Raw genomic sequence first — 14,217 nt, forward strand, 5'->3', positions numbered from 1 at the left:
TGGCAAGGGGGTGCGTATTCCACCAAAGCGTTCACGCATTAATGCACACGCTGTTCTATGCAAAAGCAGTCTTAACAAAAGTAAACAGATGGTTTTAGGGACATCTGTACTCTGTGCTGCATTGTGACATTCAGCCAACTATTCAAGGACGGAAACTTATATGGAAGTGTGTATAGTGTCTGTGTGCGATTTACACCTACATGCCATCCTGCCGTGTAATGGTGTTCCCGTGGTCTGGGTAGTGCATAAAGGACACATTGACTCCAATCAGGGGTGTACCATCTGCAGTAAGCACCTGCCCTCTGATAATGGACACCAGGCTGCAAAACAAACACACAGAGTTGTTAAGAAAACACACACATACACACTCTCTATTAATATGATTTACAGCATGACTGAACATGGATTCACCAAGCTTTCACTGCATTGTTAAAATGTCTAATCCACTGTAAATAACTCGCTAGCACACAGTCTCTCTCTTTTACTTGCACTCACCCCATGCTTATTTATGTGCCTCTTTTGCCCCCCCGTCTCTACAGACAGTCATAATTCAAGCCCCTAAAGGCTGCACTGGGATTCTTATGTCCTTAAATCCCAGTGCAGACTTTCCTTTGAGGGGTTTCATCAGGACCGATGTGAGAAAAGCCAGTGTGCGAGGGACTGGAACTGTTTTAAATTTGTCATTTTCACCAGAACGTTCCAGGGGAAACATAAACAAACATACGGTACATAATAGACCTATGAACCCTGCATTATCACTTTTTAATGACAGGTTAAATGATAGGACTGTCAATGTATTGTATGATTTGGTCAGAATAAATATTAAAAACTCGTAGAGTGGGAATTTTTGTTTGAACAATTCAAGCAGGCAGTTTCTTGTTTCCGCGAATTTGCAGTAAGCCCACCCGCAGCTGAAACTACAACTAGCACAGAATGAGTGAGAAGTTATTCACCCAGTACGAGTTCGTGCCTTCAAAAGAAGGTGGATGGAATGGAAAGAAATGACACGGGAGTCTCAACTAAACAGTTGAACTACTTGCTCATAGGGTGAGTTGCTGAAAAGCAGCAATAGCCAAAAACATCTGTTCAAATATATTACGACATGTACTAGGTGAGTCACAATATACAGTATTGGCAATAGCAGAGATATTAAAAATATGATTATTGTGTTACAAATATCATGTAAATTCTAGACATATAAAAAAATATAGTTAATACTTGAACACCTGTTTAGCATTTTTCCTTAGAACAACAAAGGTTCTAAACTTTCTTTCTATGATCCGTACACTAAAATTTTAAGTGGGATTTGTGAACCAAATACGAGAATATACAAAACAAACTAAATTAAAGATGTAGGTGACTGACAGCACAGTTTTTTCATGAAAAACATTGAAATACATATGATAATTTTGTTAAATTATTTTGGAATTCAGAAAAGCCTATATAAAAATAGCAGAGGGAATATGAGAACCCATTATGTGATAAATAGGTTTACACTCGTAAACAAATTGAAAGTTATAGCAAAAACAAAGATTTTTTAATAACGTAAAATTATGCTTTTCATGTTTTTTTTATTTGCAAAATCTTTCTCTAAATTGACAGTTTTTCACCAGCATAGAAAGCCAGAAATTTGCATGTAAAATTACAAGTTTTAAAAGAAATCTTGTAAATTTGCAGTCCTTTTCTTTCAATTCTTTTTATCTCACATTATATGTAGAATATCTGTTGAAAATAACAGTGAAATTCTGTAAAATTACAGTTTTTGCAGTGCAATTTAAAATCACACATATACTGAAAAATTATTTAATTTAAAAATCAAATGACAGCCCTAAATAAAACAATCCATTCAGATCAGAGTCTGAATTGTTTGTCTAGAATGTGCAGAAAAGATCTACTCCAGCTGTTAATCGATGGCAGGAAGGCAGAGTCACTTCACCGCAGTGCTGAGGACACCTCGGTGCACTTATTGGCTGATTTTCCAGGTCATTACTGCTTTTCTGGGGGCTAATCAGCAAAGCAGCAGTGAATCACAGTGTGCCGTCCCCCTCGCTTTGAGCTGGAATGGAGGAAGTGGGGAAATGACCCGCGGGTCACACGCGCAGGTAAACAATCCATAAATAAGCTGCCTGATGTGACCATAACTCAGGAATCCCATTCGCTTTGTGTGAGCTAATAAAACAATAGTGTCCACTGTCAACCATGACCGTGTTCTAAAAGCACGCCGTAATTCACCCTATTTAGGGCTGTATTTCCCTTTTTTCCATTAACATCACAGAACTACCCGCTCTGCATGTTTTCCATTTGCTCTCATCGCACCATGACGACAAAACTCCCGAGCTACACAATGATGGTCATTGGATTTTATATTGTTGGTAGATTGGAAGGTTGAACTCATCTCATTAGAGCGGCCTAACACACACAGCTTCTCTCTCTCACTGCTGGTTCCTGAGAATAACATTGGTGATGTTTCCATCACAAGGATTATAGCTGGATCCAGGTGGACTTCTACCAAAGGTGTTTGGGTTATTGCTAAGAGGTCACACAGATGCGCTTCCCTATGATGTTTCCATGGACGGCGGACCCTCTCAATGCTCCAATTGTGTCTTGTCCAAACCTCGCTGCTTAAAACACCTTCCATTTTGCCAACAAGTAGCATGCAGAAGCTTAAGCTGCTTAAAATGCCCCTTGGTGCTAGAAAAGATGGAGCTAAATGAAAACAAGCTATTTTCACGTATGCACAAAAAGATAGTTGGCGGGTACTTCAGCTCCCTTTTTAGGCCCTGTGGATTTTACGAAAACAGACTTCTTTTTCATGGTAAAGTACATTTCATAGCTAGCATTTTATCGATCAAACAACTTGAAGAGTTAATTTGCAAAAACAAATAACGTTTTTTTTCGTGTGCATTTCAAGTAGTATCAATCAAATTGCAGTGGGGCTGTTTTGATTAAGTAATTCTAAATAAAAAACAAACACAATATATCATTATATCATAATAAAAGTTTGATTTATCAGTTTTTTCAAAGATACTCTTGATTTCTGTTTACCTTGACAAACCACAACTAATTGAAAATAACACAAAAAACATTCTGTGACCTTGCTTTTTCTTTGTTTTCCTCACACGCTGTTTGTTGTTGACTATAACAGACATGGCTAATTATCAAGATGATTAGAAAAGAAATAATTTTGGACAATAAATAATTATAATGCTCATTCAACACAAAGAAAATGCATGAATAATATAATTGTGAGAATTTTAATATTTTAAGATGGACAGTCTGGCATAAGGTAAAACAACAAAATAAAAAAATACTAATAATAAGCTTTTGAAAAATAAAAAACAGGCACTGGAAAATCTTTCCAATCGACTTTAACATAACCTTAATGTAATAAAAAGTTGAAATAAGTTAGCTGTAATGAAACTGAACCCCTGCGGCATACAAATGGCACAAGTACATACCCATCTACAGTGTGTACCAGATACTTAACAGCAGAAAACTGAAAAGCATGTTGTTTACAGCGTTTATACTACGAATCAATATGTAGTTACCCTCAGGAACAGGGGAGCAACTGTTTTTAGTGGGACTTTTAGTTGAAACTTTTTGGACCTAGAAGGCAAAGGGTGGTGAAATATCGGTATTCCCATTAAGTGCTTTTCTTTAGACAGCCAAAATAAATATTTTCCCTGCGTCTTTTCAATGCTATTACTCCTTCAACACCTTTAAAACCAAAAACAGCGCAAGACAAAGACTTACCAGCTCAACTTAATGAATACATAAACCAGAGACTGTAATGTTTATTTAAACATTCATATAACTTAAATACAGATTATTCTATTTTATCATGAGCTGGGAGGATGAGGGAGTCTGTCGCACATGGTTTTTGTTACACTCCAGCCAAAATGACCGATATTCAGCACAGATGTGCCCCGTGTGGGTTTGTGCATTTATTTTTAAATCACATTAGCCTACACCTCCCCTTATCTGATTATTTGTCTTTATTTTGCACAGAGGTCCTTAAAGGTTTAATGTCCCCGCATACGGGGCACCGGCATCAGGCCTATTAAACCCTTTGTTGTGCCTAATCGTGTTATGACTCACAGTTGCCAAGCAATTTTTGGGAGTAATCAAACTAACTTCAATGTAATTTACATGATAACCGAACATGTGTATTGAGTTATGCATAGAAGACAGAGGAAGAGATAAACAAACCAATCATTAATGCATTATCACATATCATTCAAATAGAAATGTGACTTCGAGCACATGCACTGTAGCCAAAGATCAGTCGGCCTGCTGTGTGTTTTGATTCCAGATTCGAAGCTTGGCTTCCACACATATTGGCTTACAGAGTCCCCGAATAGTGGTCAGCCACAACAAGAAGGAAATTACATTAAAAGCACGAAAAGGAAGTTTCACAAAGAGGGACTTGAATAGCGCCGGGCGCATATTTGACAGAGCGAGCGGAATAAGAAAGGCTGAGCGGAGACATAAATGCAGCTGACCATGACAACTGAGAAATGATTATAGCCATTCAAGCAAACAGACAGAAGATGCTATGGACAAACCTACGCTGTGGATGTGACAACTTAATTAATAGCGCTGCTTATTCAAATGGGCTATTATCAGATCCGACGTCTCTTTCCAATAACTGTAATGGCGCTCCCGCATACACAATGCGAATCGAGGAGCATCATTTGTAAATTATACTTTAATGCAACTACTGAGATATTTCTCTCTTTAACTGGGGTCACAGTTCTTGTGAGGTTCTGTCACCACATCTGTTTCCATGGCAACTCTATAAAATCTTTTAGAGGGCTGTTAGGAACAATTCTACAGTCGTTTTTTTAAATGGTGGCCATCGCATATGGTCACTTGTAAAGTGGAAACTTGACGATTATAACAAAGTGATAATATCATGACTTTGGGTCAGCCGACCCATTCTTCACAGCAAAATATAGTAGAATTATAGTATTCTGTCATATTTGAAAATACATTAACATTGAACAATATTTAAATTGCATAAAGTAAAGTTTAAGGAAAAAATTGCTTACGATTTTTAAAAATTGTGCAAACAACATTAGCTACTTTGCAAGTTGGATTTCATAATGTTTAAAAATGTAATTCTAAACAAGTCAATTTTTTAAAATAATTTCATCTCTAACAGAAGGTCTTACACAATTCTTTAACTCTCAATAATTTTTTTGCAAAAATGATAACAATGAAAGAAATAATGAGACGAGCGAGAGCTATTATCAGTATTTTGCAAACAAGCCACACTCCTCACTGTTTTCTTTCAGATCTACATTGCTCAGCGCAGGCTCACCTCCGGTTGAAGGGGTTGTCTCCGTTAATGATGTGCGTGCTCTCTGGGCCGATAAGAAAGCTGATTCGCTGATAAAATGACTGGGCTGCTTGCTGTGGGTTGACTAGTTGGTTCTGGCTGATAATGTCGATGGGATCAGGAGAGCCACGGCAGAAGGGTTGAGTTTGACACGAGCTCTGCAGGCAGCAGTCAGGATCCATACAGTCCGCCAGACCATCTGCACACAACCACACACACACACCCGTAACTTAAAAAAAAGCACATAAAAAATATATGAGGTGCTATGTGTTATAGTGTCTTACACTAGATCCTGAGTCCTGTCTTACAGATCATGTCACACCATACACAGTATGTGAATAATAAAGAGAAAGGCAGTATGTGTTGCATGATGTAAGCTATTTGTAAGCTAGTCTACACGAGGATGGACTTGTTATTTAGTAAAACATAAAAACTGTTAACATTCAGTTTTCTTTTTTTTCATGCCGCGACATCACACAGTTGTTATAAATAGTTAATAATTGTTCTGTCTTTATAAATAGTACTTTATTCTGTCTTGCATAAAAAAGTTTTCTACATCATCCTAGTATTTGTATTTTCTTTAAATACAAACCATTTTACAAAAGCAAAAATAACAGATATATACCGTTACTGTGACATAAAATTACCTACACTGTAAAATATTACATTTTACAAAGTCTTTTTTGTTGTCGCCCCAGCTGTTTTTTTACAGTGTATACATTTAGCTTTCGGTCATATCGCCCATCCCTATAATCAAATAAGTAACATGTTTCCATATCCGTGCCTCACACAGCTTTCCTCATTTCTGTTTATTTCTCTCACCTTAAGGGTCAAACGACACGAGAGCAATATCCTCTCTCAAGCCCCTTCTTTATTCACACTGTCAAGACTTTCTCTCTTTCAGTAAAACACCTGGTTGCTTTGTGTGGAAACGTGATCCGATCTCCCGCAGGTAAGTGCCATAAACCTCTGCCATCCGTCTCGGCTAGTTTATAAAAAGCCCTGTGTACATCTGGCACTCGGTCATGGGGGGGCTGTAAAAGAACACATGTGCAAACACACGCGCGTACAAACACACGTTTTTGTTGTGCTAATCAGTGGGAGACCGGTTCTACGGCACCCCGAGCTGACACGGCCCTGGTGCGATAGAGACAGAGCATCTGACTGTTTGTTTTGCCTTACGAGCGTCCCGGCACCCCCTGCCAAAAGCACCGAGCAACTTCATGTGAGATCTGGATCTCTCATAACTCTCACACTGCTTTAAATCCGGTCTTTTATTGCCAAAGTCAACACATACATGAAAAGGTTCCTCCGCAGAGAGAGTGGAATTTGTTAACATAGCTTGTCAAAGTCAAACTACACAGAGGTCACGTAATGAGATCTTCGGACACGTATATGTATTTAAGACGAAAGGTATTTATCTTTGCGTTTAGAAAAAGAGAAGTAGCCAAACAGCGTTCGTTACATTCTCATCTTTTTACGATACCTCTACGGAACAGCTATTCCAAGAAATTCATGTGAAATAAGTGGCACTCTTACTGTACAACTTGGGGTACATCATAACCTCACTGTATATTTTTCTATCCGCTTTGGAAAAACTTCAAAGCCTTTTGTCAAGCTTCCAGAGGACTGTAAATCCTTCAGACTTATCATGTTACAGACAGCCTTATCTCCTTACCTGAAAAATAACCTCCACAAATACTTTGGAAGTAAGCTGTGTTTAAACGTTCAGGCCGCTCACTTCCGTGCCTCACTGGAGGGGATTTCTAGGCATTTGCGTGGACAAAAAACTCTTACCGGATCCCGAGATCTAAGAGACTGTTTACATCTGGATTTAAGATCGGTTTTAAGTGATCAAGTCACAAGTTGACAGCACTAAATACAGGTGTAAACACGGTCCATATGGCATTGTAGCCATTAAACCAACATGATTAAAGGCATAGTACTCCACCCAAAAATGAAAATCTCCCCCAAGCCGTTCCAAATCTGTATACATTTCTTTGTTCTGTTGAACTCGAAGAAAGATTTTTTGGAAAAATGTTAGCAACTGACATTTCTTGGCCACCACTGACAACCATAGTAGGAAACATTAAAATGGCAGTCAAAGGTCCCTGCTGTTTGTTTTCCTAAATTCTCCAAAATATTTCATTTCGTGTTCAACAGAACATACTGTGTTCTACTATGGTGGTCGAGGATGTCCCAGAAATGTCAGTTGCTAACATTTTCCCAAATATCCTTCTTTGAGCATGAATGAGTTGAATGAACAAATAAATGTATACATTCTTGGAACAACTTGAGGGTGAGTAAATGATGACAGAATTTTTATATTTGGTTGGAGTATCCCATTAAGGCTGAAAAACACACTTATCTGAAGTTCAGAAAAAAGACTAAAATAGCTGAAATATGCATGAAACATCATGTCTGTGGTTAGATTAAATAAAAGTAAAAAAGGTTTTTAAGAGGGCTCACCTGACATCTAATGACAGACCTCAATATGAGATTGATATGATATGAGACTCTCACGTGTACTATAAAAGTTTCACATTCAAGTATACATCGTCATTTGTTTGAGGAGTTAATGTAAGCAACAAGAGCGGCTGTGTTATTCATGGATAAGAGGTAAAACATTCAGATTCAGACAGTGAAACATAATGGGAGATGAGAGAGGAAATAAGAGAGCACTCTGTGTTTTGACTGGCCCAAGTTGTTCCAATACTTTGCTTGTCTTTGGTCTTAGGGTCATGAACAAATTAAACTCATCTCCTTAGTAATGTGCTACATTCTGATGGGCGTGAGAAGGAAAAACACTACGGAGAGTGAGAGACGCGATATCCCATCCACAAAAAAACCTCATGCACATAAAAAAGACGAAAAAAAAGGAAGCAAAAATAATCTCAATCTCTTTGTTTGGACCCTTCAACCTGATCTCACAGGAGTTCGTGATTCTGGGTGGCTAATCCATATGAATTTGTACGCTTTGAATTGTAAGCAATAAAGAGGGCAATACTGAAGCCCCACCCCTAAACATAACATCACTGGTGCGAGAGCAAATCGTACTAAATTGTACAAATGAGATTGTATGAATTCATTCGAGATAGTCACGTTTTTGGTGTGAGATTGTGTTGGTCCGTCTGTAAAGAAACTGGCTCAAATGGCTTGAGTTAGGGCGGGGTCACCTGTTTTTACAAAAAATGGCAGACTGGAGTTGCGTCTGTGCATACGAGAATGAGTGCCACATTAAAGCCACAATATGTAGATTTGGACCGCTAGATGGTGTACTTTTGAAAGAACAACAAAAGGCGAAGCTAAATGACGTTATGTAGGAGAGTGGAATTATGGGACATGTCGATTTCACCATCCAGAGGCTTATGGAGATCGCCCATTATGTTCACGGACGAGGTAATGTATTTTATTTTATGTCATCGTGATGAATTAGCTTGCAAGAAACGTGGAATGTAATGCAACTTTAGCCTGCGAATGATATTGTAACAAAATTACAAGATTAAAGTCATACCGATATAATATAAAAGTATATGTATTAACTTTAATTAATTATAACTACTTGTTCTCATATTTTGAATTTATTCTCAAAATAATTGGACTAAATTACATAATTTGTGCAATTTTCTTTGCCATTGTAAGTAGGAAGGAAGGACACGCTACTAAACTTTAACTTCACTATTTCCTATGACTTTTACTGAGGTTGAAATTACAATGTCAAAGCCTGACAGTTGTTTTCTAAGAACACTTTCATACGCACATTTTACTGCATCCACCAGGGTTTTGTCCTCGACCTGATTATCATTGACAAATATTTATGTGATATTTCCATATCCATTTCCATATGCATTTCTGTTCGATGAACACCATATAAAATCCTGATTTCAATATCCAGCCAGTCACTGGTGACCTCACCTCCTTCATTGTCCTTGCCGTCTGCGCAGAGTGTCTCCATGGCAACGTCACAGCCGGCCCCTCTCCAGCCTGGTTGGCAGACACAATGCCAGCCATTCTGGTCCAGCGTGCAGCGACCATTACTGTTGCACAGACCTGGACATCCCTCTGCAGAGATAGACAAAGCCGTCATACACTAATAGGGACATGCATGTGTGTTCTTGGCAGTGTTCGATAAACGTATGTGTGTGTTTTATCATTATGTGGCTCTTTGAAAAATAACAATGTATTGATGTGGTTCAGTTGCCATTGCAAACTGTCATACGTGGGGGTACAGTGTTTTCGACTTGTGAAACACAAAGAAATGAACGGTAATCCAAACAGATACACTTAGATTGTTGTGAATGAGAATACAGGTTTAGAGGCGGACACAGACTGACGCTGGACTTCGAACAGGCCTAGTGAGATGCACAGAGGCTGTAGATTCACATGGATGTAACGGATGCTTCTCTCGACACGCAAAATCCAAAGGCATACATTTATGGAAAAATTACGGTGAGACCCGAAAGGAAAAAAAGAGCAGATTCAAATAACAACCCATACAATTGATTTAAAGAAAATGAATTAAACAAAGAAATTTGAATTTAGAAAGAGAGATCAAAGGAAGGCATATATATATATATATATTGGAAAACAGTGAGGGAATGACACATCTATGCACAGCATCCATGTGAAGCTACTGCACACAGAGAATCCCAGAGGCATAAAGTATAGGGTGGACGTCTGAGCTGGCGGGAGAGTGTGTGCCTCCAGCTCTATACTTTCTGCCCAGGTCACATTCCGCCGGACGGAATCAGAGGAAAGCGAGAGAGGCCAGGGCAGGGCGGGCGGGAGGGAAGGGCAGGAGGGGAGGATTGTGGTAGCAGCTAGGCTAACAAACACCAGGGATCAGGCCGCGGGATGCATGGAGACAGGACCCACAGGATTCCCAAACAAAACTCAAGGACCACAGGTGTGTGTGTGTTTGTGTCAGTAATTAGATGTGCGTTGTGGGTCTGTGTGACAAACGATGATGAATTTGGCAGATAAAAAGACAACGATAAAAACAGTGAGGAGACTGAAACATAGACACGCTGACAACGTGCTTCAAGACAAATAACAGGGAGGAAAAAGAGACACGGGGACAAGAGAGAAAGACAGACAGAAAGAAAGCTCAGAGAGACAGTGGGGTGATTGCTTGTGACAGTCTCCCTGGGGCTTTGGTATGCATTACCTTTAAATCCTATCCTCTCTCCTATTATGGGGCCGGGAGGGAGGAAAATTCGGGAAAGAAAATGAACAAAAAAAATCTGAGCACTTGAGTCCAAGAGAAGGACAATTCAGAACACGAAAAACACAAAGGAAAAGAGAGAAAGGAAGCTAATGACCATAAAGAGAAAGGAAAGAGGGGCTTTGAGAAGAAGGAAAGCGAGATGTTGAAAGAGGAGAGGGAGCTGTTTTGAGTTTGGACGACTCCGTCTGGAGGATTGCCACAGTGTGTATATAGTGTTACTCAAGGCATGAATGCCATGTCTGTTTAGCATTGTATGAGTGAGAATATGAAAAGATAAAAGCAATATGAAATGTTCAAAGAGTGATCAAACATAATAAAACAAGTGTTCAAAGATACAGCTAACATATTGAGGTTTTCAGTAGATGTACCAAAACCACCCCTTAAGATAAGAAACATCTTTTGCTTAAAAAAACCTCTGAAAGTTCTTGGCGGTCTGATGCGCCATATGCCTGCATGCGAGTCTGAAATCACACTTGGCTTAGCACTGATTTAGCCCTGTGAAATCATTTCCAAAAACACCTCGGTAACAGTAAACAAGAATACGCTAGCTTCTCTTCTCTTACATCCGTGTGTTTTGCCAGCTCGTGGTTCATTATAAAACAAACACCGCTGCTCGTCATGTACACGCATCTCCCAAAAATCAGCTTTTAATGAACTAGAATGTAACTCTGAGATGCAAAAGTGCAGATGTGGCACTGCTGTGATTTAGTCGGGAGTGGGGTGGTTGTGCAAAACTTGGAACATTAGCCAAGGAGAGCGCTGAGGACATTGGATTGGATTTCTGACAGTCCCAAAAAAGAAGCCAATGAAGAATCACAATAATAGCAGAGGAGAGGGAGAGAGAGAGAGAGAGAGAGAGAGAGAGAGAAGAGGTTATTAATGCGCCATAAAAATGTCATAAAGACCTCAATCCGGGACACAAGAGCTCAGGGGAAAGAAAGAGAGAGGAGGAAGAAAAAGACACAGTACCTTGGACATAGGTCTCTGGGTGAGCTTTACAGGGTGCAAAGAGGAAGAAAAGAAAGAAAGACAGGATGTTAAAAAGAGGTGGAACAAACATAGTCGCCCTGAAACACACAAAGCAAAAGAGTCAAACCACTTCAGCTCCTGCTGGTAGATGCAGGAATTACATCATCTCGTACCAAAACGCATCTTTAATCCTTGATAAACATCTTTAATCGTCATGCACAAAACACGTTCAATAATTATTCACTTGTCCTCCTAAGTATTCGCTGAGCGCTCCTAAATCGGTTTTTCGACCATGTGACACTATCACTCAAAATGCATGAGGTAAATAACACGGGTATCATGGGATTTACAGTATTGTCAGGATAGCGTACCGAACAGGGCCTTTCATGCTAATTGGAAATGATTGGCATGTGGCAGATGAATTCTGCTGTATGTGTGCCATTTCACGTTTCACACTGTCATCACATCAGATCTATTATCCTTGAGGCCCTCGGTGTGTGAGGGAAATACTATATGCCCCCGTATGAGAAAAAACTAAACAAAGACAAGCGCGTGTGTGCGTCTCTGTGCTATGCTGCGTGAGTAAGCTCTAAATCCTCCACATGTGTGTACATGAGAAATCATCCCCTTCCTGTGGCTAAACGCAATGGATTCTGACAAGTCTTATGGAGAAACCCCTTAAAGCGTGTCATAATATTACATATGCTGAGTCACATTAAATCATCACAAATGAAAGGTCAAATTTTAATGCGAGCATAAACAACGCAATAAATCAGGCGTAATAAATGCTTTATAGTTTAAGAAACCTATATGGACAGCGGGTGGGTGTGTGAAAGATTGATAGAGAGGTTCGTGTGTGAGAGAGAGAGCAATGCATGCTGATTAAATTCCTTGGGTGTCTTGTTTCCACACACTCAATGTTGTGTCCTGGAAATCGGGAGCAGTTGTTTACATTTTGCATAGTTTCAGAACGCACATTTTAAATGGCAACCCAACATGATACCAAAAAAGTCCTTCAAATCAAACATTAAAATATTTTATTATTACATCATACACTGTTTTAATGATATGTAGCGATGTGTTCAGACCCCATGGCTTTCTTTAGAAAAACTCAACAGGTTGATGGTTAGCACTAGCATGTTCTCCTGCATGGCCAGCTAGTGTGCTGGCGTCCGCACCGGGTGTTTTAATTAGCTTAACCAGCAGGATTTCTTCACTTAACTAACTTGATAAGAAAGTGCATGCTGGCTGGCCAGCTTCAACAATTACAGTCTGCATGGCTGTAGGCCTAAGGGTTCACAAACTAGACTGACAACAAACCAGTAATTATCAGTCTGGAACAGCACAGAACTTCACAAAGCACTGAGTTTATGTTTTTAAAAGGATTTCCTGAAACCACGGTCAGCGCAATGTTTGTCCTTGTTGCAGTTGGGCAATTTCAGGGTTATGGATGTGACATTTTGTGTTATGGATGTGTGATATCAACTCTGCGAAAAATGTATTTGTTAACAATATATGGAACCATCTTTTCATATTTTACTAAACCCCCGTTGATGTAGTTTTAACATAAGAAAAATGTCAGTCTAAACAAGAGTTTTCTATTTCCAAAAGGGAAATAAAAATGTTTTATGGATGTGACAAAAAAGGACAATGTTTCGGAGAGACTACATACTTAGTAGGATTTCTGTGAAATAAAACGCACAGACCAGAAGAAATAAAACCCAACAAATGGAGAAGGGATGACTCTTTATAGACCTCAAAATAGTTACTATATTTTTATATTCACATGCCCATTTATGAAGAATGTGTACCGCTACGGAAGTGACAATTCTGAAAGTGACACTTACCCAACTATGGGAAATCATGTTAAAAATGCTTTCAACTTTAAGAGAGACGTCACATGGGTATTTAAAGCACCGAATGTTGACATCTTTTCTTCTGTAAAACTATGTTTTTTCATGCTAAGGTTAACATTTGCATTACATTGCCTGGTTTCACCTGTATTTATTGTAGTCTGCATCATGTTTTGTTTTACATTGCGTAGTTCTGTTTGTGATTTTCAGGAGGATTGGATGTCACGCAACCTGTCCATGTTGGCATATGCTTGAATTGGTTGGCGGCTAGCAAGTGACAGGCGAGTTTCGCCAAAACGCTGTAGAAATTGACGGCCGAAACAGCCTTCGGCGTCAACAACGAGACAAAGGAAACCATTGTTTTATCTCATTCGATAAACCTGTTTATTTTGCTATTCCAGCTATCCCATATACACATCTGTGCATTTAGCATTGTTTCCGGCCAGAATCATTTAAGGGTCGCGATCCCTCAGTTAACAACTACCGATCCAGAGCGTAGACAGCTGTGATAGATCGGGTGCGTATCTACCTAATTTTACACAGAGGGTTAAAAAAAAAACTAAAGCTAACACACGCTCTAAGCTGGAAAGTTGCCAGTAAGGGCAGCCAATTACTGCCTAATTACGACAAAGTTTCGTTCATTTACATTGACTGTCCTGAGGGGAAGATATACAGAGTTAGAGAGGAGATTGAACGGAGAGAGCGAAAGAAAAAAAAGGCAATCATCCCCTTATGGACATCAATGCTTCATTATTTACGTGCGCATTCAAAGAGCTCTGATTAAAGTGACATTAATCTGGAAACAATTATACATCACGTCCAAAGCG

General features: G+C 39.2%; 1 protein-coding gene across 1 annotated transcript in view; it reads right to left on the bottom strand.

The window, feature by feature from the left end:
- tenm3 (teneurin transmembrane protein 3) overlaps nucleotides 1-14,217 on the bottom strand; it is a gene marked incomplete at its 5' end in the record, with an annotated part of 193,533 nt that overhangs the window by 41,314 nt on the left and 138,002 nt on the right. Inside the window, 3 exons of the mRNA XM_079462768.1 lie at nucleotides 201-320; nucleotides 5,324-5,540; nucleotides 9,257-9,403. Of these exons, the coding sequence (XP_079318894.1) occupies nucleotides 201-320; nucleotides 5,324-5,540; nucleotides 9,257-9,403 (484 nt within the window). The remainder of the gene's footprint in view (nucleotides 1-200; nucleotides 321-5,323; nucleotides 5,541-9,256; nucleotides 9,404-14,217) is intronic.

This window comes from Barbatula barbatula (genome assembly GCF_947034865.1).
Source record: "Barbatula barbatula genome assembly, chromosome: 8".
NCBI classification, from domain to species: domain Eukaryota; kingdom Metazoa; phylum Chordata; class Actinopteri; order Cypriniformes; family Nemacheilidae; genus Barbatula; species Barbatula barbatula.